A 27,374-nucleotide genomic window follows, 5' to 3' on the forward strand; every position below is an offset into this window, starting at 1 on the left:
TAAAGCAAAGGGGGAATTGTGCAACCTGATGACCAGGCTTGAGAGCTGGGCATTTGCCTGGCATCTTGTGACATGACCTGCATTTGTGGGAAGAGGGTGGGGAGCACTGGGAAGAAAGAAACATTCAAAGTCCCCCTATCCTGTTGATGCCTCAACCTCACAGTAGGTCATGATTCAGGCGATCATTTTCTATTCCAACAGTTCCAATTTGGCAGGAGGTGATGCTCCAGAGATGAACTAAACAGAATTAGGTTTGAATTGGATTCAGCCTGTTTCAGAAACTGGGTTGACTGAAAGACTGTGTAGTTTTCTCCACCTCAAGATTGCAAGAACCGTAAAACCTGATAATGAAGGGAAAGGCTCAGGTCTCTCCTTCCTTAGGGATCGGAGGCAAAGGCTTCTGAAAGTCTCTAAATCTATGAAGTCTCCACAAAAGGGAATTCAAGGAGCCAAAAACTCCTAGACCTTCTTCCTCTGCCTTCAGCTGGTCACATGTCCACAGGTAAATGAGAGTGTGAGGCAAGAGCTTTGGTCCTTTAAGGCTTTTCATCTGTGTCCCCAGGACAGACTGCACTTCATTACTGACATGCTGAATCCCGTGAATTGTAACTGGGGAGGAAATTACTACAGCTCAAGAATTTTAATGTTCTCTAATTTCTCTGTCACTCTTCATAAAAAAATAAAATCTATTCTTATTTGGAAAAATTATTTGGTGAAAACTTGGAAAAACAAAAGATGCTTTTTGTTCTTGAAAGCTATTGCAGCTGCGGAGCATGGTTTCTCCCTTCTGGTCCATTTATATTGAATTTCCCACGAAAGCTGAATAATTAGAGAATGGATTTTTAAAAACAAATTCTGTTTAAGAGAGCTTATAAAGTCAAGAGCAAAACTAAAGACAAATGACTGGATGCTGTTTCTGAGACTGTGAAATATGCATTGTAGATGTGATTCTCATGAGCCTACTTTTAGCAGTACTTTTGTTGTGGTTATAGAAACTCATTTATCTCAAACATTTCTTAGGAATGTCTTTGATCTTGTGGAGCCTTTGATTTCAGCAGAAGCTTCAGGGGCAACACGGAGGGCTGACCTGGGACTGTTCTCTTTGGGCTCTGACACTTCAGAAATAAAAAAGGAGAATTTCAACTTTTGGAGCACAAGACCATTCAAAGAGGGTCCTTGGGTTTTCTTGACTGATTCCCTCTCTAGTCCTTTCTACTCAAAATGAATTCCTCTTCAACTGGATTGTTCCAGAATAATCTTCTGCACATACATACGGGTTCCATCTGTTATTATCTCTGCTTAGGAATCTATAATGATATGTTCTAAATTCTCACACCAGAGCATAATTCCTTTCCTTAGAATTCATTCACTATTTCCTGCACATGTTGCCTATCAATGAATTTTAAAACTGCTTGGAAGCAAAAACCACATCTTAGTGCAGTGTGGTGCACAAGGAGCGGACCACAGACTTGTGGGATCAATACTTACATGCATTTCCCTTTATGTGTCACTACCCCGCACTTGGCACTCTCACTAGTGAGACAAACACCCTTCTACAGGATAAAGCCAAAACTCAGATAGTATTAGCCACTTGCCCTAAGTTGCTAACTATACAGAGAGGAGGTCAATATAGTGAATGATTAAGAGTTGTGACCCTGGAGCCCAACAACTTGTAACACTTGTTGGCTCAAGCATTAACCAGCCCTGTGACCTTGGGCAAATTATTTAGCTCTCTGTATCTCAGTTTCCTCAGCCATCTTTAAAAGGGAACAATGCAAGGTCACATACCACAATGGGTTGCTGTGGCAATATAGTATATAGCTCTTGGCACGCAATAATTGCTATGTAAGTGTTGGCTACAAATTACCATATTTAGAGCCCTGCTCTTCCATTGGTTGAGTTGAAAGATACAATAACTCAGGCGAGGAAGCATTTTTCTCTTCAATTAGTGCTTAGAAATACTAACACTAAAACACATTATCACATTTGTGCAAAAGCAAAAAAACTTCAATCCTAAAAACTGAGTTCACACAGAAGATATTTGTGTTACTTGCCTTAATTTGTTGATTCCAGTTGCTAATGAAAAGATTTGCTGTCTTTTCAACTTCGTTATCAAGCTATGGGAGAGAAAAAAAGGAAAAATTTTTTGCTGTCTTCTTGCTGAGTCATGGTGCTGGCTTATTAGTTGTAGTGCAATCACTATCACAATTCATAGAAATCCTACAGTGGACATATTTCCAGAGAAAAGCAGCCAACCTATCTTTTCCCCTATCAAGAAGCTCTCGACAGAATTTAGCCTGAATGCATTTGGTAAAATAATTATTTCTAACACATAACCACATGGAAACAACGTAAATGTGCACAGTCTGTGTGGAGGAGGATCTTGCATGGTTTGGCGTCACATCCAGTCCCATCATTTCCTCTTCAGCATCATTCCATGTGGCTCAACCTTTACCACCATGAGAACTGGCATCTGTCCTAACAGTGCTAATTGTACTAAGTGTCTCACTGCCTCTGAAGAGAATATTGTTTTAATTTCAAAAAGATTCTTAATCATAATTAACTTTCCCCCCACTTTAAGCAGCCAATGAGACAGTAATAGTAATGATGAAACTGGATCTAGGCAACCCGCCTGGAGGTGGAACTTAAGTTAGGGCAGAACCTTTGTTTTTGGACCACTGGCCTTTTCCCAGACACCACAGATCAGACATCATTTAACCAGCTGGAGATCCAGCAATACTGCACTTTGATTTTTTTCAGTGGGTTGAATTTGGAATATATGCTTTATTGTAACAAATACAATGAAAATAACTTTATGCTTCATGTTGGTGGCTGAAGTGTGGAATGAGTTCACTTTTTTAAAAAATTCTAATCTTTTATCTTTTGTGTGAGAGTGGGAGGGATGGTGGGGGTGCTGGAGGGAGGGGCAAAGCTGAAAAGATTTCCAACTAAAATAGCAGCTTGAAGGATCATGACATTAATTATCTAAGGTCCTATGATAATGATCATAGTGCTGGGACTAATTTGTGGTAAGTACTAAGGAAATGCTAGTAATGATCATATTATAATGTGGTGTAAAACATTTATTGATGAATGAAATATAGATTTGTGTTTGGATTTTATTAAGTTGGTTTGCAACGGTAGATGATTATATTGCTTTCTAATAATTACTGCAAATTTCCCCCATCACCCTAGCCCTCAGTAGAACATCCATTCTGGTGAAAACACAGGTATGGCCACACAAACATCAATTCCATTTCCTGACTGAGTTTAATGAGTTTGAATAAATTTTTTAAAATAATTTTTCTGCCATCAAGGCTTTTACAAATCCCCTCATCCTACTGGCCTACTTCCCTTCACAAGGATCACCTGTCATTGCTTCAGAACTTCTGGCCTGCACCTGGTCTTGAAATAGTGCCCATGACCCACCCCTATCAGAGCTAAGCAACTTTTATGAAACACCCCTATGTTGCCTGAAAATATATTTGAAAGTATTTAACAACTGAATGACACATGAGTAGAAGGAAAAATGAGCACAAATGAAACTGTAGCAGAAAAGCTACACAAATAGTGTAGAGAATACGCTATGCACAAGGACCATATGCCTCTGAAAGAATTGCTTAGTTATTTTTCTTCAATTGCAGGCTGTTTGAGGATTTATACCTATCATTGCCTTTACCTAATTCCAAGCTGATAAGCAGAGAACAGCATTAATTTTTTTTTAATGTTTTATAATTTTTTTTTTATTTATAAAAGGATTATCTATTCATTGAAAAGCGGTGGAAATACAAAAAAGTACAAAAAAATTAAATAAGAATAACCTCTAATCCTACTGTCTAGAGATAATTTATATTAACAGTCTGGGGGAGGGGGTATTCTTCCAGGTATTTTTATTTGCATATATACACATATTTTCCAAAATTGAGGTAATTTTGACATATTTTTTAATCCTGCTTTTTAATTTTATACTATGTAGTGAAAAAAAAAAATCCCCAAGTCATTAAATTCTTCTATAATAACACCTTTAATGGTTACATAGTATTCCATTGCTTGAATTTATCATAATTTTTTTTGGATGAAGAAGTTTCCAGCTTTTCACCATTAGAAAAGTGTTTTAACAAATATCCTCCTACATAACATTTTGGTTTTTGTTTTTTGTTTTTTATGACAAATTTCTAAAATCTAGTATCATTTTTAGATCACCTTTTATTTCCTGAGCCAAAGACAGAAATCTTGCTTAAACAGGGGAGAAAGGTTTTGACTCACTGATTTTCTCTTCTTCTCATGTACACTCAGGACTTGATAAGTTGGTTTTACTGCTTCCAACTCAATTGCTTTGCCAAGTTTTCTGGAAATGGAACATAAGAGACACAAGTATAGTATTAGGATTTATATCTACTTTCCAAATTATTTTCTGGGGAAATAAAATGGTGTGTTACGGCCAGATTGAAGTGGAGTATGGTTGCACACCGACATTAAATATTTACCACTCCCTTTGGGGGTGGAGCAGGGCAGGGGTGGGAGCACTCACTGATGCAGGTCTGCTGCAGACTTCATGCCCTCCGAGACCCAGGCCCAGGCACTGGCGACACAGCTGGAGGCAAAGACAAGGGGGCGTCATTTTCCCAGAAAGTCAGATTCATTGCATTCAGTAATTGCACTCATATCCCTAATCTTATCTCAATTTCTCCATGGGGTTAAACGCTGCCAACAAGTTTATTTGCACTGGACTCATTACAGAAACTGCTAGTTTTCAGGCATTTGCCATCGTGATTTTCATTTTCTATTTCATGTCTGTAGAAAATTGGGGAAATAAAGTAGCGAAGGCTGAGAAGGCACATAGAGCAGGAAGGGACAGCATGCTAGGGCAGAAGGCCCTAACAATCTTCTCAGGCTTCTCATTTCACTGATAATAAACTGAGGCTCAGAGAAGTTAAGTGACAAAGGACTCGAGAGCCCTGATCACGGCCTGTGTGCTGCTCTTGCCATCGGGGTTTAGATCCTGTTAGGACAACTACTCAGATATTTTATGGTCTTGTGAGAGTGTCTCAATTTAACAAAAGTATGGCACTGCCTCTTCCTTAGCAGCACAGAGGGAGGATTAGGACGTGTGATACTATTTTCTTCTACGGAAGAGGCCTAGCTCACAGCAGATTTCAAAAGTTGGGATAATAAGCACAATTACATCAGTAACCTCAGGTACAGAGGCCTGTGTGGACTTTGATGGGGGTGGGAGGGTGGGAGTGGGGGAGAGACAGATGGGTGCCCTTACTGAAATCGTGATGGTGCAGAGGTTTTGCCTCAAATGACTTAGGTTTTACCCTATAGTTATTTAATGGGAGAACTAAGTCAAAGTATGCCAGATTTTCTGCTTATCCAAGCCAGACACAACAAAGGACTTACTATATGCTTCCGATTAGAGAAAATTCCAGAAAAGACATATATATATATATGACAGGAAACAGAACAGTGTCAGTGGTTGTTTGGGGCTGGGTGGGGGAGGACTGAACACACACATGAGGGATCTTTTGTGTGATGAAATGCCTCCATGTTGATTTTGGTAGTAGCTGCATAGTATATACTAGTACATACATCAAAATCGACCAAAGCATCTGCTTAAAATAAGTGCTTATTATTGCAGGTAAATTAAACCTCAATTGAGTTGATTTTTTAAAAAAGGAAGCCAGCTCTGGCCAGGTGGCTCAGTAGGTTGGAACATTGTTCTGTACACGAAAAGGTTACAGGTTCAATTCCTGGTCAGGGCACATACCTAGGTTGCAAGTTTGATCCCCAGTCAGGGTGCATATGGGAGGCAACAGATCCATGTTTCTCTCTCGTATCAATGTTCCTTTCTTTCCCTCTCTCTCCACCTCCCTCTCTGTCTCCCTAATTAATAAAAAACATATCCTTGGCTTGGCTGGTGTGGCTCGGTGGTTGAACGTCGACCTATAAACCAGGAGGTCACAGTTTGATTCCTGGTCAGGGCACATGCCCAGGTTGTGGGCTCAATCCCCAGCAAGGGGCGTGAAGGAGGCAGCCGATCAGTGATTCTCTCTCATTAATGTTTCTACCTCTCTCCCTCTTCCTCCCTCTCTGAAATCAATAAAAATATATTTTAAAAAACAAACAAAAACATATCCTTGGGTGAAGACTAAAAAAAAAAAAAAGGAACCAAAGCACACTTTTGGGAAGAGAGCCTGACATTTGCTCCTCAGAGGAGCTGGGCATCAGAGCAGGAAGCTGAGGGCTGGCCTCAGTGGAGTCTGTGTCTGAACTCACACACTCCCTTTTGTTTTCAGTGGAAACTTGGAGGGATGGATCACTTGATTTCTCTGACGTTCACTTAATTGGATTTTTAAAATATAAATAATTTGAGTCATTTATACAAGCACCTAATAGATTTGGGTATAGATAAAAGTTTAATTAAAGTTTATTATTAAATATTAGTGTGCTAATCCTGATTAACCAAACGTTCTGGACATGCCAACTCTCTGGGAGTATCATGCTGGATGCTAGGGCTGCAACACAGTAAGACACACCCACTATACCCCTACACTTCTCATTCTTTAGGAGGTAATTAAAATCAATATCATAATGAATACTTCTGGAACTTCGGCTCTGTCTCAGCTAGCAAGCATACTTCTTGTATTATCTCATTTAATCCACACAGCTATTTATTTCCACTTTAAATAGACACTGAGAGGTAAGATAAATTTTCCTAATTCACCTACCTGGTAAGTGGTAGAGCTAGAATTTAAACCCAGGCAGTCTAAATAAAGTCTAGCTCTACTCCACCACTGTGCTATACTGACTCCTTGGTAAATCTACTAAAATACTATCCTAAAAATCAAGCTAGAAGTCAGAGCAATTTTAAAGCCAATATTTGCTCTTACAGATGATGCCTAAGGAAGAATAAGAATATAAGCTCCTAAAGCCTTCCTTTTTTTTTTCTCTTTCCCTCTCATTCACCATCAAAAGAAGCTTTTGCATTGGCATTGCCAGTTTAGGCTGACATCTGCAAGCATTAGTCAAGAATCTTTGTAGCAAATTATCACTACTGGACCATTTTTAGAATACAAATATATTTCTCTTTCCCCCCAAAGAAGGAACTGATTTCATTCTGAAATGTATTGAGGAAAATGTGAACCAACATTTTTTCAGTAATAATGTTCTAATGATACATTTTCTCATTTAATATGCACACCCTCCCACATACACACACACATTACATATACATATGTAGTGATGGAGAATATAGCATTACTTCCTCTACTAGTGGAGGAAATTTAGGCACAGAGAAACCAGGTTATTTGTTGAAGGTCAGAGAGTGGAAATAAATAAGGATTCATACTTTTTGACTCCAAGACATTCCAAATTAACAGCACTGTTTTCTAAGTTAGCCATCATCAGTGAGACCTTTTACACATGTGGGCTTAAGACTCATAAAAACATGGGATGAATCCAGCTCTGGAACTCCTTATCTGTGTGTCTGGGGAAAGTGTCTTAAACTCTTCAAGACTCAAGACTTAGTCTGTAGTAGGGACAATAATAAGACTTCTCAAGGGTTTTGAAGGTTAAGTGAGAGTAATTATAAACTCATTTACCACACTGTATAGCCCACAGTAAGTGTTCAAGAACTGGAAGCCATGCTTGACATCATGTACCTGCCACATTTATAACAGAAAACTGGAACTGAACAAACATCACTGATCATTATTTTTAAGAATTATTTTACTTTACCTCTTTCATATACTTACTTTTTCTTTGTGTTCTGTAATGCTTTATTCAGCTTAATTGCCTGTTTCTGAAGTCCTTTGGCATAGTTAAACTCCAAGTTTGCCCTGTTAGCAAAGGGACAGAATGTGTCAAAAATCAAGCAACCCCTGCCTCCACCCCCTTACCCCCCAACACACACACAAAGGAGAGTGCTCAGACTGACAATACCATGCCCACATAAAGAAGAGATGATTTGTTTATTATGAAGTTCCTCTTAGCCTTAGACATAATCCTTAAGGCTATCCAAGAGGATCCTACAAAGGAAGAGAGTTTATTTATTTGATCTTCTTGTACACTAGCGTTATGGATTGAATTGTATCTCTCCCCAACCCTTGAAGATGTTGAAATCCTAAAACCTAGAGCCCAAGAATGTGGCCTTATTTGGAAATAGGGTCTTTGCAGACCATCAAATTAAGTCGAGATCATCAGGGTAGGTTCAAACCCAATATGACTGTGTCCTTATAGAAAGGGGTATGGAGACAGAAACACACACCCAGGGAAAACAAACACATTGTGAAAAGATGAAGGGTGATGTATCCTCAAGCCAAGGAATGCTGAAGATTGTCAGTAAACCGCCCGAAGACAGGAGAGAGGCACTGAATAGATTCTCTCTGACAGACCTCAGATGAAATCAACCTGGACATCATGATCTCAGACTTCAGAATTTCTGTTATTTAAGCTACCCAGTCTGTGGTACCTTTTTTTATTATTATTAATTAAATCTTTATTGTTCAGATTATTACAGTTGTTCCTCTTTTTTCCCCCCATAACTCCCCTCCACCCAGTTCCCACCCCACCCTCCTCCCTCACTCCCCACCCACTGTCCTCATCCATAGGTGCACGATTTTTGTCCAGTCTCTACCCGCACCCCCCTCACCCCTTTCCCCCCCAAGAATAGTCAGTCCACTCCCTTTCTATGCCCCTGATTCTATTACTGACTCTGCTGGTGGCCAGATGCCACCCTCCCTCAGGGCCCTTGCACTTGCTGTAGTCTCTGCTGGGTATTCCTTCTGTTACATAATCATTACAGAATTTTACTTCATGTCAACACCAACAGGACTTGCTCAAATCTCACCACTTCAGAGGTTACCCTATCCAAAGAGCATCGTCGCCCCTTACAGCTTTATTCATGTCTTAGAACGTATCGCTATCCTAAGTCACATGTTTTTCTTTTTCAGTGAACTTCTATGAACACCTCTAGAATGTAAGCTTCATGAGGGTCTAGATTTGTTTTGTGTATTGCTATATATCTAGGAATAGAACAATGTTTGGCACATATAGGTGCTTGGTATGTGTGTAAAAATGAATGAATGAATGAATGAATGGACTCTCCATCAGGTCTTTTTTTTTTTTATTTATTCTAATTGCCCTGACCGGCAATCAACCTGCAAACCAGGTATGTGTCCTAACCAGGAATTGAGCCGGCGACCCTTCGGTGCATGGATGACACTCAGCCAACTGAACCACACTGGCCAGGGTTCCATCGGTCTTGTTAGAATTGTTAACTGGTTTCTGCTACAAGTCTGCTCTCACTTCACCATTTATGAACACAAAATTGCAGAACTACTTAGATGTATTCCTACAAGCTTGAGCTGTGCTCAGCTCTGATATCAGGGTACACAGCTTTCTCGCACCTGGAATAGCTGGACACAGTAACCCTTTCCTAGCCCAGTGCTAATCAGAGGGCTTTTAGGACATTCCTTCCCAGTCTTCTTTCTTGGAAGCAGCACATAAACTATTAAATATGATGAAGCATTCGCAGTGCTCATCTCACAGCTGGGCACTAAACAAGTTCCTAATAAATATTAACTTTTTTTAAAATCTTTTTTTAAAAATATTTTATTGATTTTTTACAGAGAGGAAGGGAGAGGGATAGAAAGTTAGAAACATCGATGAGAGAGAAACATCGATCAGCTGCCTCCTGCACACTCCCCACTGGGTATGTGCCCGCAACCAAGGTACATGCCCTTGACCGGAATCGAACCCGGGAACCCTTGAGTCCGCAGGCTGATGCTCAATCCACTGAGCCAAACCGGCTAGGGCTATTAACTTTTCTAATATTGGTATTATGTACCCCAAAGGATCTCTAAACATTTAGAACATCCCAGATACACAGAGGGGGAGGTGTGGGAGATATAACCCACAGCTTGCCCACCCATCAGATCCAGAACAATTCGAAATGCCTTCTAACAGGCTAATGCTGTCAGGCACAGCCTCTTCCTATGAATTCAGTTTCACTTTTAGAATGTTCTTGCAGGCTGCACAGCGTGTCCTAGAAGCTAAGCAGAAATAAACAGAACAATGCCCAGAAGGAAGTGCTGCTTTCCTTTAAATCACTAACTTAACCAGATCCTCCTGGGAGAAAATGTTGGGCTTGGGTGGCAAGAAAGGAAGAGGGCCCTGCTCACTCTGAAGCTACTGCTCTTCTGTTTTGAGCCTGACCACCTTCACTCCTGAGTTCAGGCGCTTTGGCTGGCTTTCACTTGAGCCTGGTAGGAAACCAGCCTGAAGAGATTCAATTACCACCCAGCACTGCTTGCTTTGGGTTTATCTTTATATACAAGTGTCGTCTGCATCAGGGCATATTCATATATGTTTTTTACATGTTGGTATGTAGCTTAAAAATTCCAAACAGTGCTCTCCTGACAAGTGCGTTGCCTGTGTTCTGCCTATACATAGAGTAGTGACATCTAGCATGTATTGGGTACTTACAACATGCCAGGCAGCATTCGAAGTGTTTTAGGTGTGTTTCCTCATTTAATCCGTGATCACTCCCATCGGGTCGGCACTTTTACTCTACCCATTGCATGGAGAGGAGTAGCAAGGCACAGGCAGTTTAGTCAGTAACTTGCCAGAGGTCACCCATGAAGAAGGGACAGAGCTGGCATTCAAAGCCGGGCAATCTGGCTCGAGAACCTGCCTACTTAGATACTCCAGTGCCCTTTCAAACTCTGAGGAAGGGGCTGGAGAGGGAGTCAAAGGTAAGGACTTTTAAAGATTGATCCGCCTCTCACTTTGCCTTGAATTGCAGTGTTTCTGAATAACCATAGCTCCCGGTGGCTTAGCAGCCTTGGTGCAGACATACTGACTTTCCCTGGCTTCTTCCAACAGCATCGGTGCTGATGTGAGGTGTGCTCCCAAATGGGGAAGAGGAGGTGTTAAGGGTCTGGAAAATGGAAAGGGAGGGACCTGTGCTATCAACTGTCACCAGCATCGCCCTCTGTGGCGGGACTGAGTTGGACACCGCTTCTCTGAACATCACTATTGCATCCTTTGCCCACCTTGGATATAATAAAGGGTTTTAGAATTAGCATTCCAATCGACCAAGCAAAGCAAGCTGTAATAAGCTCCTCTTGCATCTTAAACCCTAATGACCATCACACAATCCTCAGCAGATTAGTCCGCCAGTCAGAAGGAAATGAAACGAAGCAGGGCCTGGAAGGTGGGTGCGGGTGCCTGGGGAGTGGGGCACTGTGACTGGGCTCCTTCTGGCGAGTTTGCCTACGGATGAAAGGTTCCCAGGCCTCTGGCCCTGAATGGTCTTCATCTTAACAGAGGCGAATGGCTAAATTTCTCCCTGAAGAAAATGGTTCTAAGAAGTTATTGTTCCAACTGGCAAGCATCGAAAGAGCTGTCACATTTATAAGTTGGAATGTTTGTAAATTGAACAAACGCTGCCATGTGGCTTGTCTGTACTCATGGTCTAATAAAACAGTATGTCTATATGCCCTTTCAGAGTTACTGCTAAACAGAAATGAGCTGTTTTCCCAAGGCAGAGGTGGCACTGCCCAGCCTCCTCCTCCATGGGCCCCCACCACACACACTCACGACTGCTCAGTCCTTTATCCTGGTTTCCAGCCTAAAAGTCACCACATGCAAAGGGAGTCAAGAGAGACAGAGCTAATCTCAGATTGAGTCCTAGAATTTTCATTCCCTCATTAAAATAATCAGAAACATGCTTGCAAAAACTTTGTGCTTAATGTCCTAGCCCTAAAGCTACCTAATAGGAGTTGAGAGTCCTACTCCAAGCAGTTGTCTTGGTGCATGTGAAATTGATGATGTATATGTCTTTTAATGGACAACTCAATTGCAGAATATTCCAGAGAATTTTAAAGGTCCTGGACCAGAGAAATGGCATGCACTGGCTTTTAATCCATCTATGTTCTGATTTCCTCTCGGCATGTGGAGGCAGGTTAATAAATTCTCATTAGTAATAATAAAGACCAACCAATAAGTCAAAGACCAACATTTGTCTTAGAATTTAAAATAAATTATACTTTTGAAAGAAAAGAGAGATGGAAAATACAGGGTATCAGATTCAATATTTTAGGTAGAGCAAAAATTAAACCGTATAAGTGACCATGTAATCAATGTTAGAGTGTCTTGCTCTAATAAAATTAAGATTTAAAAAAATGGTAAAAAAAAAAATCCCAAATTGTAGCTGGTCCCTGTGTCTAAAAGAAATTAATTAATAAAGATATGCACCACTATGTTCATTGCAACATTATTTACAATAGTCAGGATATGGAAGCAACCCAAGTGCCCATCAATAGATGAGTGGGTAAAAATGTTGTGGAATGTGGAACATATATACAGTGGAATATTACTCGGCCATAATAAAGAATAAAATCTTACCATTTGTTAAAGCATGAATGAACCTAGAAGGTATTATGCTAAGTGAAATAAGTCAGACAGAGAAAGACAAATACCGTATCATTTCACTTAAATGTGGAATCTAAAGAACAAAATAAACAGAAACAGATTCATACATACAGAAAAAAAACTGATGGCTGCCAGAGGGGAGGAGGTTGGGGGCTGGGTGGAAAAGGTGAAGAGATTAAAAACTACAGATTGGTAGTTACAAAATAGTCATGTGATATAAAGTATAGCCTTGGGAATATAGTCAATAATACTGTAATAACTATGTACGGTGCCAGGTAGGTACTTGAAATTTAGGGGGGAATCACTTTGAAAGTATATGATTGTCTAACCACTATGCTGTTCACCTGAACCTATTATAAAAATGATATTGAATATCAATTGTAATTAAAAAATAAAATTTAAAAAATAAATAAATAAAATAGAACTAAGGCTCTCTTAAGCTTGAAAATAGCAGGTGACAGAGCTCTCCCTTCATCATGAATTAAGAAGGAATTTTAGTAATCTGAAAATCTTGGTTTGAAATGTCATCCCCCTTGCTGGCCTCCTAATTTCTACTCGCAGCAGCTTCTCATTGGGGGCCTGGTATGCTGACATTTTCCACCCAAGCTTTATCAGTTTGTCTTTTGAAAGACAATCACAAGCTCATCTTACAAACAGGCAATATTTCAAAGCTAGTTACTAGCAATTTGAAAGACATTTTTACATGGAAGCTCTGTTATTTGAGCAGCAGGGTTCTCTGGCTAGCCCACACACCCACTTCATCATTACCGATTGCCTCCATTCTGGTTCCTGAGGACAGAATAAAAAAAGGTGAGTGGGACCAAGAGGACAGCCTTCTGGAGGGTCCAGTCTGAGAGTCTCACTGAGTCCCTGCCCACTTGTAGATCAGGGAATGGGCAGCTGTGGCAGTTCTAGATCTTCAGAACCACCTGGTCTGCTAATTCCTGAACTGAGTGAGTTTATAAAAGGATTTGAGGGAAGTGCTGTTGTGGGAAAGTCAGGTAAAATGGACAAAAAGGGTAGTTTGCAAAGCTTTTTAGCTAAAAAACAAAATCTCATACAGAAACCACCATATTGTAGAAGTGGGAGCAGGAGGAGGGAGCTGAGCCCTGCCAATTTAACTATCTCACTCCCTGACTTGTCCCCTGAGGGCTCCCAACAGACTGGTGTACAACCAGGGCTGAATTTCATACTGAAGGTGATGGGAGTCTTTGAAGGGTCTTAAATGGGATCATGGCCACAGAGTGGAAGATAAATTAGAGACAGAGATAGACCCTAAGCTGGCTCCCTAGTTGAGGCAACTTTGTTTGGATTAGAAAAAGAAGATCCTGTAAAGAAACACAGCTCTGAGCCAGGGTGCAAGACTCGAGGGTTGAGAGTGATTTCAATTCCTGCCTTCGCTCGTCCCCTCAGCCAGGTGCCTTTGTGCAGTGTACAAACTGCACAGCTGCAAGGCAGTGCCCCTAGACAGAAGAAAGGGTTTAGAGCTTCTTGCCAGAACAATGGCAGAGGCAATGAAATGAAAAGAAAGCTATAAGGTACTAGAGAGCAATATGATGACTCAATCATAAGCTGAGATAGAAGAAGGAATCATGGGTGGCTCCAAGGATCGTGGGCTTGATTGGGTGGCAGTGGTCCCAGTTACCATGGTAAAAAAAAATCCACGAGTACCAGCTTTGGGGAAAAGCTAATAGACTCTGTTTTGGAAAGGCTTCCTTTGTGGCTCCATGGGACACCCAATGGAAATGTCCAATAGACTGTTGGATATATGGTTTGAAGTACAGATAAGACATACTGTCTAGTAATATACATGAGAGAGTCATCAATTTGCAAAAAAGGAGCTGAAGTTGTGGGAGTTAAGATCACCCAGGCTATGAGTAGATAGAAAAAGGGAAGATTTACCAAAGAATTTATTTAAATCATTTATTCCTTTGTTGACAACATCTGCAATGACTCATGGATGAAACAATGGCCAATTACACTTTCTTCTTTGTTCTTTTCTTTCTTGTTTAATGTCCAGACCAGTGTTACTTGCCATTTGAAAACCTGATCCTAAGCTTGCTTGCAGAGGAACAATTGATTTTCCCATCAAAACCTGTTTGAACATTAGCTATGGAGGTGCAGGGAACCAAATACTCATAAATAGTTTCTGGGAATGTGTCTTTGTCTTTTAAAATCTGATCTGTGATCGTGTTAAAGTGAAACCTAATGACTTTGGTGTGAGGCATCATAGGAGCTGCTGTGTGTCTCTGGATAAATCTGAGCTGCTACTATAAAAAAGGACACTGAAGCAACTAATTGGATAAAAGAAGCTAAGCATGACCATGAATTGCAGATTTTCCAGGAAAAATGGTGTTTCAATAACAACTGCACTTTTCTAGCAGCACCAATTAGAACAAATGCAAGAAAGCAGCTGAGCTTGGAAATGAAAGTCTCTGAACTTGCAGCTTGATTGTGATGCTGTCTTTTGTAGCCCCTGGCCAACACAGAGCTGCTCCACAGGGCCACATTCCAACGACAGTAAAGACCTTGTTCTAATAATGTGGTTGTAATATAATTAAATAAACTCGTAACCATCTTTCATTTATTTATTCATTGAAGCTACAAATATTTATTGGATGTATTTCATGTAGCAGGTACCTTTCATTCAGCTGGCTGCTGGATGTGCCTTTATGATTTTCTATGTCATAACCCTCAACAATTTCAAAAGAGTCAAGTAAGAAAGAACATTCTGACTCCATGTACAGCAGATACATCTGTGGCAGGTAGAGATGCAGAACAACCTGGACAAGGCAGTTTTGGAACAGTGATTCCCCAAATTTATTCAGTTTATTGCTGAGTCTGTTTGCCAGGCATAATTTATCACCTGCCTTCTGTCTTCATAGCTCTCCTCCAGACACTAATTTTAAAGATGAGGACACCAACCGGGTTCAGATGACTGCAACCCAGATCATGTGCATGGCTAATAATGTGTACAGATTTTTCCTGATCTGCGGAGGGAGATGCTTTCTAACCCAGGCAAGGGGTTGAATTTGTAGTAGTTAACTGGTCTTATTTTAAATAATTTCCTCTGAGACTGATAGCAATACTTTTAAGAAATTCTCTCCCAGATTGGTCCTTCTATTCCTCTCACAGAATCAAAGCAACTTAGATATTAAGACAGAAGTAACTTCTTATATTAAAACTAGAGGTCCGGTGCACAAAATTCGTGCAGAGGGTGGGGGGCAGAGAGGGAAGGGGGTCCATCAGTTTGGCCTGCATCCTCTCGAAATCTGGGGCATCTCGGGGGATGTCCAGCAGTTGGACATCCCTCTTGCAATCCGGGATCACTGGCTCCTAACCGCTCACCTGCCTACCTGATCTCCCTTAACCACTCTGCCTGCCTGCCTGATCACCCCTAACTGCTCACTTGCCTGCCTGACCACCCCTAACCACCTCCGCCTCTGCCCCCGCCCCTGTGGCTTCGTCTGGAAGGACGTCCATAATGACATCCAGAAGAATGTTTGGCTGTCTGGTCTAATTCGCATGTTACGCTTTTATTATTATAGATTTTTTCTTTTCAACTTTGTTCGATAAACCTGGTTATTATCTTTATAATAGCCTTTTGACCTCTCCAGTATCTTCCCTTGGTCCCAATAAGGCTAATGTTCTTCTTTGTTCTTGACCCATCAGTGAAGGATGCAATTGGGCCCTTGTGTCTTTGTTCTCATGACACACATGCAATCATTTAAATCCGAAATGGGTTACCTTATAAAGAATAAACAATCTAGCCTGAAGATCTCTTTGGAGTTGTTTATTACAGAACTATCTAGAGCAGTGATGGCAAACCTTTTGAGCTCGGAGTGTCAGCATTTTGAAAAACCCTAACTTAACTCTGGTGCCGTGTCACATATAGAAATTTTTTGATATTTGCAACCATAGTAAAACAAAGACTTATATTTTTGATATTTATTTTATATATTTAAATGCCATTTAACAAAGAAAAATCAACCAAAAAAATGAGTTCGTGTGTCACCTCTGACACGCGTGTCATAGGTTCGCCATCACTGCTCTAGATGTAGGAAAATGGTCTATGTCTCTATGGCCCAATTCAGTCCTTGGGATCTCTAATTTTAAGCAGAAATGTTTGTAACTTCTTGACTAAGTTAATTGTGCTTATTTCAGCACAGTGAACAGCTTTAAACATGATCACATCTAGTATTAAAAGAAGATGATACTGCCCTGGCCAGTGTGGCTCAGTGGGAGAGCATTGGTCCAAGCACTGAAGAGTCTCAGGTTTGATTCCTGGTCAAGGGCACATACCTGGGTTGTAGTACCTAGGTTGCAGGTTTGATCCCCAGCCCCGGTCAGGGTGTGTGTGGGAGGCAACCAATCAATGTGTCTCTCTCACATTGATGTTTCTCTCTCCCTCCCTCCCTTTCACTCTCTCTAAAAATCAATGGAAAAAATATCCTCAGGTGAGGATTAACAAAACAACAACAGCAACAAAAAGAGGAGACTGAAAATGGTGACTTTTCTTTCATCCATTTGGATGGATGATTAGAAAGATTTTTCTAATCATTCATCAGACATTTACTGAAAAAGTCAAAAGGCCAGGCTGTAAGAGCTCAGCATACAAAGGTGTAGGACATAGCCCCCCACTCCCCCAACCTCCTCATAGGGGAGACATATGTCAATTAATAATTGCCACTGGTGTGAAAACAACAATGGTGTATACATCAGGAAAAATGGTGGGCCCCAGCAGGTGGTGATAAACTCAGTCTTAGGCATCAGAAGAGACTTGACTGGATCTTCCCAAGCAGAAGCACCTCCTGCTGTTTCCTGATTTTTTTATGGTACCCAAGTGATAAATGTGCAACAGAGAAGAATCACTTTTGAAGCCAATCTCTCAAGTACCAAAACATAACACTGTGTTCCGGGAAGTGGGACAGCTTGTAATCACTCCTCCAGTTCCATCACTCCCAGCCACTAAAGAGGAAGAGCTGCTTATTGCAAATGCACATTTCGTACCTTTGCTGAAGAATGGATGTGACCTGCTTGCAGAAATTCTCTCCATTTTGAGAAAACTCCTTGAGGCTCTTGTACACTTGATTATACTGAAAAAGAAAAGATGCACAGAAAGGTTATGGACACTTCCAAAGACAGAACTCCTTTAAACTCTGAGTGCTGCTGTGACAATGACTGTCATCGAAGGTGACCGTGCAGCTGTGGGGTGCACACCTTTTGGATGAGTTCTTAAAATAAAGGCTAAGTGTCTTCTGCCTGGATATGAAAGATCCTGGAGAACTTTTCAAAAAATAAAGCTATCTGCTTGTCTATCTGCTTCTCCCCTAGACCAAAGGCAAACAGTTCAGCAGTGGGGTGCCCTTGGAGTCTGGCTTCCTGCTGCCCTGTTGTTCCCAGGAAGGTTAAAGGTACATTCTGAAACATGTTGAGTAGTCAATCATTTTGTGTCTCACAAATTCCAAAATAATATTTCTAGATCTCCTGACAAACCCTGAGCCATGAAAGTGAGTGTTTCTTGGCTGAGATATAAAAATGCAAATGAATACCTTGTTAATAAAAATGTTTCCTAATCCCCTCTACATCTCATTCAACTGTAGTAATAAGAATGTTATAATAACGAGTTGAACATTTCAATTGAACCAAACCTTTATACAATTATTTATATCTCAATTTAGCCTTCAGACTCAAGAATTCTAATTGAAAGTTTTTGTCACTGGGTTTAGGACTCCACAATGTCATTCTGAAAATTGTATCTGTAAAGGTTGACCTTGAGGACAATAGATTTTAAGTGCACACATGGAGAGGGTAAATGTCAGCCGATTCTGCTGCTTTCCTCACACAGAGTAGGTGAATTAGGAACGGAACAGTTTTCAAACACACTTTCTCACAGTTTCCATCTGGGAGATGCATTTTTAGTGAATTGCATTTTTCAAAATGAGATTTTACACAAGAGTATGCAAATTTTGTGTAGATCGAGCATCGTGCTGTGACACGGCTCATACAGAGAGCCCAGCCTCTTCCGGCACTCAAGGTCTCCAGCATGCAGCTGGGCACTGTGTTGAGAAGGGAAAAGGGAAGCAAACTCACATTTACTGAGCACCTACTATATATATACATCATGCATGTTCACATGTACGAATACACAGGGTGGGGCAACCTTTCTGTTAGCACAGTAGCACCTGGTATATGGTGCAAACAGAGAGGTAAACAGAGGACATAGGGCCACAGAGGAGGAAGAGACCTAAAATTTAACACAGAAAGCCATGGCAGGACGTGGACACGCAGTAGTAGCAAACCAACTATCTTGGACACAAGAACAGTGGTCAGAGAACACAGCCCTTGATCGCTAACTCCTAAAGCAAGGTTTGCACAATCTTGTGCCTGCAGACACTGGTCAGGCACCTGGGTGAGTGAGGAGCAGGGTGGGGACCGTGAACTTGCAGAGGCAGCTGCCACATTGCTCCGGCCCAGGATGGCCAGATCATCCAGTGGGTCCAAAAAAGCTGAAATAAGGATTGGAATCTGAAATGTGATTTTTTTAAATGGTAGCAAACACTTCACAGATTTTAAAACTCTGCAGAGTAAGCAAAACATACCTGTGCTGAGGTCCAGGTGTAGGCTTTCTCACACACAAATGATTCTCCTCTGAGAGTCAACAGAGTAAAATCACATTTGGCAACCAAGCTTCCTCATTGTTATTTTCCTAAAAATAATCTGTCATCGAAGAATGATATGCTACCAAAAGGCTTCCTTCCTTCCCTTACATGTACAATGGGAAAATTTTATTGAGCATTTTTAAATTTTTCAGGTTTTTTTTGTTTGTTTGTCTACTCCTCTGTTAACTAACCATTTTCACTAAATTCCCCTAAGCCTTTCATTTTCTTCCCATAACACCAGGAAACATACCTAGGTCTCATGAGAAGAAAATAGATAGATGTTTAACAGGGCACCTACCCCTGGAATAAGGTCATTTCTCAATCTCTATCACCCTTAGGGGTAGCCATGTGCCTGAACACTTCTTGAGGCAGGGGCAAAAGTTTTGCATGGGGTTTCAGTGAAGGTTCCGACCTTTCTTTGCTGACAACTGGACTTAGAAATGATGGCTGATGCCATAAGGTGGTCTTGAGGATTGATGCCAGGTGCTAAGATCATACAGCAGAAAGAGAAAAAGAGCCTGGGTCCCTGATGGCCCTGGAAGCCACCACACGAGCCCTGAACTCTCTCCTTTGGAACTTTTTTTTATGTGGGAGAGAACAATCTTAGGGGGTTTTTTTCAAGCTACTCATTTTAAGTTTTTTAAATACGCAGTTGAACATATTTCTAACTCATATGCAGTCTTTTAACTTTTGATTTTAAGTTATGATGCATTTTTATGTTCATAAAGTAAGGATACAGACAATAATAATGATACACATTTTGTACTCACTACCTAAGTTATAGAGATATTAGCAGTTTGCTTCTGCTCTCTCTTTAGACAACTATTTTTTTCCTTTTCACAATTTATTTGGCTAAACTTGGGCATTTATTCTTTCATACTGAAAGGAGTTTTTAGGGGTAAAATAGGCAGGTCTAGGGAGTTCTAGAAATAAAGGGGACCCATGGGGGAGGGCTGCAAAGCTGGGGGCTGGGAGCTGCCAAAGGCATTCATTCTCAAAGAACTAAAGAAGACACCACAGTCTAAAGGGAGAGGAAGACACCCATTCACAGAAGATAAGGGGAAAGCCACAGGGAGTAGAAAAAGAATAGGGAGAAGAAGAAAAACAGATTTTCACAGGGAATAGAGAATTCTACCAGAGAATTCTAGGGAGAAATAGAGGGGGACCCCACATGGGGTTTGAGCTCTGAAGCTGCTATAGTAACCAATCAGAGGGGATATCAGGACATAAGGTATTGCAGCCTTTATAAACCTTAGGAGAGAGGGACTTAGTGAGCTACCCCTTTGGAAACCCCTCCCCATGTGGGAGTCCGTGTTTGTTTCCCAATAAATTTCCAACTTTTCCTATACCACCTTTTGTCCATGACTTCATTCTTCTAATCCACCTGAACAAAGGCCCAGGAAAGAAACCACCTTTGCATCCTGCCCAAAGGTAAAGCATGCATTTCAGTTTGATTTCTGTGTCTTAACATGAACATATCTAATTATAATTAAAATTAAAAAAAATCCCTGTTGGGATCCTAATTGCAATTGCAATAGTATATATATATATATATATATATATATATATATATATATATATATATATATTAGAGGCCCGATGCACAAAAATTTGTGCACGGCAGGGGGGGTGTGTGTCCCTCAGCCCCACTTGTGCCCTCTCACAGTCTGGGACCCCTCGGGAGATAACCACCTGCTGGCTTAGGTCCGCTCCAGGGTGGCAGAGGGCAGGCCCAATCCCTAGGTGCAGCCCCTGGTCGGGCTCAGAGCAGGGCCGATTGGGGAGTTGGGGTGCTGCCCCCTGTTATGCACAGATCAGGGCGGATCGGGAGGTTGCGATGCCACCCCCAGTCACACTCAGGGTAGGGCCGATTGGGGGGTTGGGGCGCCGCCCCCTGTCACACTCAAGGCAGGGTCGATGGGGAGGTTGCGACACCACCCCCTGTCAAGCACAGAGCAGGGCCCACCAGGTGGGTTGGGGCTCCGTACCCTGTCACACACAGAGCAGGGCCGATCAGGGGGTTGGGGAGCTCCCCCCTGTCATGCACAGAGTAGGGCCGATAGGGGAGTTGGGTCACCGCCCCCTGTCACCCACAGAGCAGGGCGGATCAGGGGGTTGGGGCACTCCCCCTTGTCACACTCAGAGCAGGGCCGATGGGGAGGTTGCGGCTCCACTCCATCAGTTTCCAGCTGATCACACCCCCTTCAGGGTGGGGGTCCCCACTGGGGTGCCTGGCCAGTCTGGGTAAGGGGCTGAGGGCCGTTTTCAGGCTGGCGGGTGTCTGAAGCTCTCAACCTCTCCTTTTTTTTCTTTCTTTTTTTTTATTCTGGGATTTATTTACCTTCTACGGCTGTCACTGGAACTGAGAGCCGGCATTAGCTCTGAGGCTTGGCTCCAGCTCTGAGACCTCGGCTGCTGAAAGCAGGAATCTGCGTTTGTTTGGCTTCTATAATTGAAACACTGTTGCAACTCCAGCTCGGCCGGCTGGCTGAAAGCATGGGGTTTGTTTACCTTCTATAATGGCAACATAGTTGCTTAGAGTGCAAGCTCAGAGGCCGGCAGCCACAGACGGGGGACCTTGGCTTCCTCCTTCACTGGAACAAGCAAGCCTCCTGTTCACTTCAGCAGCCTGGCTGCTGGCCGCCATCTTGGTTGGCAGTTAATTTGCACATTGCCCTGATTAGCCAATGGGAAGTGTGTCGGAGGTACAGTTAATTACCATGTTTGTCTATTATTAGATAGGATCATTTGGGGGAAATTGACTTTTTGATGGCATTTAGACTTAAACATCCAAGGTTATAGTAAAGTCTTTTCATTTGTTCACATCTTATTTTATGTCCAATAAAATTTTATGATTTTTATAGGTCCTGTAACTTTCTCATCTGATTTATTTAGAAATATTGCGCAGTATTAAGCTGTGTATTTTTTATGTGATGTCCTATTTGCTCTGTCTCCAGCAATGCAGAAACAAAGATCCAAAAATACCAGGGGGGACATGCAGGGGAGATGGGTAGGGATGCAAGCTTGCAGAGAGGCTTTCTGCTCTCCAACACTTGCTAAGGCTAAGGCTGGGGCTGGGGCTGGGGCTGGGAGAAATCAAAGCAAAGAGATGGAGTGGATCATTTAGGAGCATTCAGAGTGGAAGCAAGGACTAAACCCTCCCATCAGGAGAACTAAAGAGGAAGGAAGGAAGGGACTCTGAGATGAGCTGTCTCTATCACCTGAGGAGTGTATGTTTTCCACGGTCCTGGGGTGAGAATAGGGGGCCTCAGACACCATGCGTGAGGAAACCATGCTCCTAACCAAAGTTGTGAACAGGACCAGTTGAGAATATTTCTATGTGCTGGGCTTCAGGGGCTGCTGCATGTCCCAAATGTATCAAGTCATCAAGACTCTCCAAGACACATTTGTAAAATACCATCTCCAGATGTCTAGTTCTAGGAGGCCAGACAGTCCTGAAAGTTTGTAAATCAGTGATTTAACACTCCATGGCCTTTGGAGGAGAGGGGGAGCTTGTGGCAAAGAGGAGATTCCTGTCTTTCCCAAAGATACTCAAACTCAACTTTTTAAAGGCAAAGGCTGCTCAAATAAAAGTGCATCTTATGGCTTCAATCGACTCTGAAGCTGATAGTTTTAGATTTTGAAATATGATTTCCTGTTATTTAATAGACTAGTACTTCCTAAATTTTTCACATCATGGCACATCTAGAAAATGATATTTGTACCAGACAGTGTACTAAAGGGACAAAGCTGTTCCAGGTAGAGACAACTGGTCCATGAGCTCTGCCTCCACCCGCTAAGACCCCAAACCCAGCCACACTCTGCCAATTCAAGGGCTGATACACCTGTAACCCATTTCCCAATCTCAGTGTTCCCAGGCATGCACAAGTCTGGAAGCTCTTCAATAAGTCACGTTTTTAATTTAGTGAATGAATAAGAGCAGAATGTTCTGCTTGTAGTAGCAATGGAGAGAGAATCTGTACTGGACACTCCTCGATAAGCTTTGATAAAGGCGGCATTAATAAAGGAGTTGCTAAAAAATATTTCCATTATTTTAGCATAACCACTTATTTACAAACAACCATCTACTCAGAGTTGAAGACAAAAGCTGTGAAAAGCAGACCCCAGAGACCATCTTGCCCAGTGTGTGTGTGTGTGTGTGTGTGTGTGTGATCAGAAAATATAGGAAAATCCCTTGACCGTGGCTCTAGCTCTCCCTCTCCTACCCCACCTCCCTCCCCACCCCACTCTCATCTACCGGCTCATGTGGGGCATGACCTAAAATAAGAGATTAAAACAATGTTTTGTATCATGAGCCCCTTTGGTAAAGCCCATTTTACTCTGAATAATATTTTCAAATGTATAAAATCTATACTAATAAAAGCCTATGTAGTCATCACGCCCTCACGGCGTGATGCCCTCACGCTGTAACAATCCATCACCAGGAGGCTGTGTACGCAGGGGCGCACGCAGGTAGGCAGGGACTTGACGCTGTGTGCGCAGCATGGAGGCTGGTCCCGCAGCTCTGCACAGAGAAGCCGGGGTGGGGAAAGGGCGGGGGGGGGGGGGGTGGGGGAAGGAAGGGAGGGGGCCATTCTGTGGCTCCACGCAGGGAGGAAGTGGGTCCAGGCGGCTCCAAGTGGTGATGCCAGGGGCAGGACACCCAGCTCCGGCCTACCTCTTTGGGGCAATCCATCGAGGAGCTCCAGATGGGTGGGCGGGGCCTACCTCTTTGGGGAGATAGATTGCAGGGCTCCCACACTGTGAGAGGGCACAGGTCAGGCTGGGGAACCACCTCCCCGCCGTGCACGAATTTTGTGCACCAGGCCTCTAGTAAAATAATAGGATTATAAAGAAAACTAATTATATATACTGTATATGTGTGTGTGTGTGTGTGTGTGTGTGTGTATACATATATATATATACACACACATTTGAAAACATTTTAAAATTATGTGTGCTTTATAATTAAGAATTAACCAAACTTCTAAACCACATTGAGTGTGACCAATATTTCTAGATATCTGCTAAGAACTTTAATAGTATATAAAATACATGTGATTTTTCTTGGTCACAAAGTCACAGACACTTCAGTAGTACTGGGTTAATGCTTATATTAAAAATTAAAGGAAATTCTTAATTTCAGTTATAAACTAGTGCAAATAAAAAGATCATGTTTTTCTCATTGAAGCTCATGGACCCACAGTTTCCATACATGGATCCACCGGGGTAGGCAGGGTTAAGAACTGTAGCTAAGCTAAGGCTTTATGAATGAATTGTGTTCTGTGCCACCCTAGGCACTCATGGAATGAGACATTTTGCAGGTAGTTACTAGTAAACCTTTGGGTTCTTTTATAAAAACTACCCAAGTGTTTCATAAAGGATCTGTTTGCTTTATGTAATAGAACACATTAATATTAATAAAACTCATTCCTATGTTTCATTTTGTTCTCAAACTGCAGCCTCATCTTGACACAATATTGTTCCCCAAGCACAAGCTAGGACTGCACCAGGAAATCAAGTTGAACACTTGATGAAGATGAATCAAATAAATAAAGATTCCATGATCTAAGAGGATTTAGAAACCCTGGCTGACGGGATATCCACTTCCTCGGACTCCCAGGTTGCTTTTGGTGGCACTGGGCCCTTAGAGATAATCTTCAAGGTTGTGGACAAGGATTGGCATAAGGGGAAGAACTCTTCAGCATGTCAGGGAGGAAACATTAAACTGACACCAGATGTGGTGACGGGCTGTCTTGGGGCTGCTCAAAAGAAGATATTCCTCCCAGTTCCTGAGCTAACGGCAGCCTTAGGAAAGGATGTTAGGCTCTCCATTCTTTTTTAACTCAGCGGGCCTAAGTTTCCCTCTGTCTCACTCTTCCCTAGGTCTTCACTTCTGTCTTTGGTAACAGGTTTTGCCTTGACTTATACAGTTGCTGTCCCACTCAACCACCCCTTTGCAAAAACATGATCACAGTGTCAATGGTGGGAAAGGAGTTAGCATTTTAGAAGGAAGCAAATTCGTGGAACAAAAAATAAACAAACAGCAAATAAATAAACCATAAAAGACTTGTAAAAAGTGACCTGTGCAAAAGATGGGAGGAGATTAAAGGGGGAGATTTCCTTTCTTCAAACTTATATGCAGCTATATTGCTGAATTTTTTTTTTTTAATTAGACATTACTCTTGTATTTAAAAAGTAAAAGCAGACAGAGGCTGCGGCTACGTTGTCATTATTAATATTACTACCCTTTATGACTTCACCTCATTTAGCTCATCTGATTCGTGAGCTCATTTTGTGGAGTAGCAGTTACAGGCCTATCAGGTCTAAGCCTGTGCTTTCAGCATCCACTGGACTCTTTCTATGACTCTATTTCAGTCCCCATTTCTGCTTTTCCACAAGTCTTTTTTTTTTTAAGATAAAATACTTGAAAGATCCCTTGTTTCTGTTGTTACCAATTTTTGCTTCTTGGCACCATTTGTTTGGAAACACCCTGACATTCCTTGGTTACTTTATTTCCAAAGTAAATGTATCCTCCTCCTCTTTAGCTGCTCCTCATTTACTAAATTACATCTCTGCTATTGCTGCGAATGCCCTCATAAATCTTTAAACTTTTGACCCATCTTCTAGTTTTGGTAGCCCTCCCAGGACGGAAAGAAACATATTGATTAACTTGTCTGAGAACCACCACGGGCTGGACAAAATGGGGAGTCTGTCCTCCCGCCTGTGGGACTTGGCAATTCTTGACTATCTCAGTGATATGGGAAAATACACAAAAACCTTCCACTCTAAATTCCTTCGCAGAAGCCAAAATTGGCTGCAGACATTCTGCGTGTTTGTGTATCCACTCAACGAATAATGTAGGCACTTGTGTATGTCTTCAGAATGTTTTCTACACAGCCACCATCTGCGTGCAAATATGATGCTATGCCCCCTCAGAGTTTTCCTAAGAATATGAGAATAGAAAATGACAATGACCTGCCCATTTGTTAGAAAGGGCAATTAAAATGAACCAAACAAAAACCACAGATTTTTTGACTCACCGCCAGTATCTAAACATGTTTCGTTCCTGAGCATCTCAAACTTTTAAAGTTAAAATACATTCGTGTATAAATCCACCCCTCAGCCGCCTTCTTACACACAAAGACACAAACGAACACCAAGCTACTCACCGAACAGTTTGTGAGCGGGTCCCTCATGCTGAAATGTGTTTGGCTTCTGTCCTTTTAAACTATGCTCAAGCCTTCAGCTTTCCACACTCAGGACACACTGCCCTCTGAAGGTTGGGTGTGTCCTAGACTTCCTGCATTCAGAGGGCCCAGAGTCCTGTCAAACGCCCGGAGGAGGAAGTCCCACCCTGGACTTTCCTCCATTTATTTACTGAAATAGCAAAGAACTGCTCAGGGTCAAGAGGGCTGGCGTGAGATAGTGGGAAACATTTCTGTAAATACTTGGAGAGCAGAATACTGAGTCCTTCAGAGAAAGCCCTGAAGCTATACAGTGTCCCCATAATCCGGCCGCTCCCTGGGCTGATGCATGTTAGACAGCTTTCTATATTAATCACGTTTTTTATTTTCTGCGTTGTCTGATGCTTGAACATGTTAAGGCCTTTTGAACCTGGGAGAGCCTGCTCCTCCTTGAGTCAGCCAATACCTAGAGAGAGGAAGCAACTTGCCCTTGAGCACATCTTTGATATGCAAAGCAACCAATCCAGGGCCCAGACCCTCTTCCTCCCTTCCTTATCTGAAGCTCACAAACCAAGTCAATAGATCCCTTGCTCTAATCACCCCAGCTTAGGGTACCAAACAATTAGGACCAGACCTATATAACTGTGACTACTACAGTGGAAAATGTTTGGAAAAGGCTATCAGGGAGCAGGACATACATTAACCACCCCTGAGGGTTTAACTCAACTCAGCTCTCACTCCTAGCCCAACAGGGCCAAGAGGCTAAACTATCAAATTAAGAAAAAATTCTTATGCTTACCCTCATATGTTTTTAATCATTCAAAAGGATAAACAGAACTAGAAATCATACATCAGCAACTTATATTTTTATTGCTTTCTCTGCACCGGTGGTCCCAGTTATGGATTCTTAGATTTCCATCTAATGGCCTGTTGTCTTGTGATAATCATTTGCTGGGTATGGGCAGCCTTGCTGTAATTGGGGGATCCCCCATCCAAAGGAGCACCATCAGCAGAGCCCAGTGGAGCACTTCAGAGCTGTCCAGGTGGGCCCACTCCATTCATCTGCTTTGGGTGTGCAGGCTCCATT

General features: G+C 42.0%; 1 protein-coding gene across 3 annotated transcripts in view; it reads right to left on the reverse strand.

Annotated features, from left to right (window-relative positions):
• The window catches only part of NOSTRIN (nitric oxide synthase trafficking), a 52,579-nt gene extending 26,210 nt beyond the window's left edge, over window positions 1–26,369 (reverse strand). For all 3 annotated transcript variants that reach the window (XM_070422804.1, XM_070422805.1, XM_070422803.1), the window contains exons 1-6: window positions 26,273–26,369; window positions 17,449–17,534; window positions 7,758–7,841; window positions 4,532–4,594; window positions 4,267–4,348; window positions 2,055–2,117 (exon numbers count right to left, since the gene is read on the reverse strand). In XM_070422804.1, the coding sequence (XP_070278905.1) occupies window positions 2,055–2,117; window positions 4,267–4,348; window positions 4,532–4,594; window positions 7,758–7,841; window positions 17,449–17,534; window positions 26,273–26,299 (405 nt within the window). In that variant the 5' untranslated portion in view covers window positions 26,300–26,369. The remainder of the gene's footprint in view (window positions 1–2,054; window positions 2,118–4,266; window positions 4,349–4,531; window positions 4,595–7,757; window positions 7,842–17,448; window positions 17,535–26,272) is intronic.
• Between the last annotated feature and the right edge of the window lie 1,005 nt (window positions 26,370–27,374).

This window comes from Myotis yumanensis, unplaced genomic scaffold (assembly GCF_028538775.1).
Source record: "Myotis yumanensis isolate MYYU_CA2020_CCGP unplaced genomic scaffold, mMyoYum1.0.hap1 SCAF_8, whole genome shotgun sequence".
NCBI lineage: Eukaryota > Metazoa > Chordata > Mammalia > Chiroptera > Vespertilionidae > Myotis > Myotis yumanensis.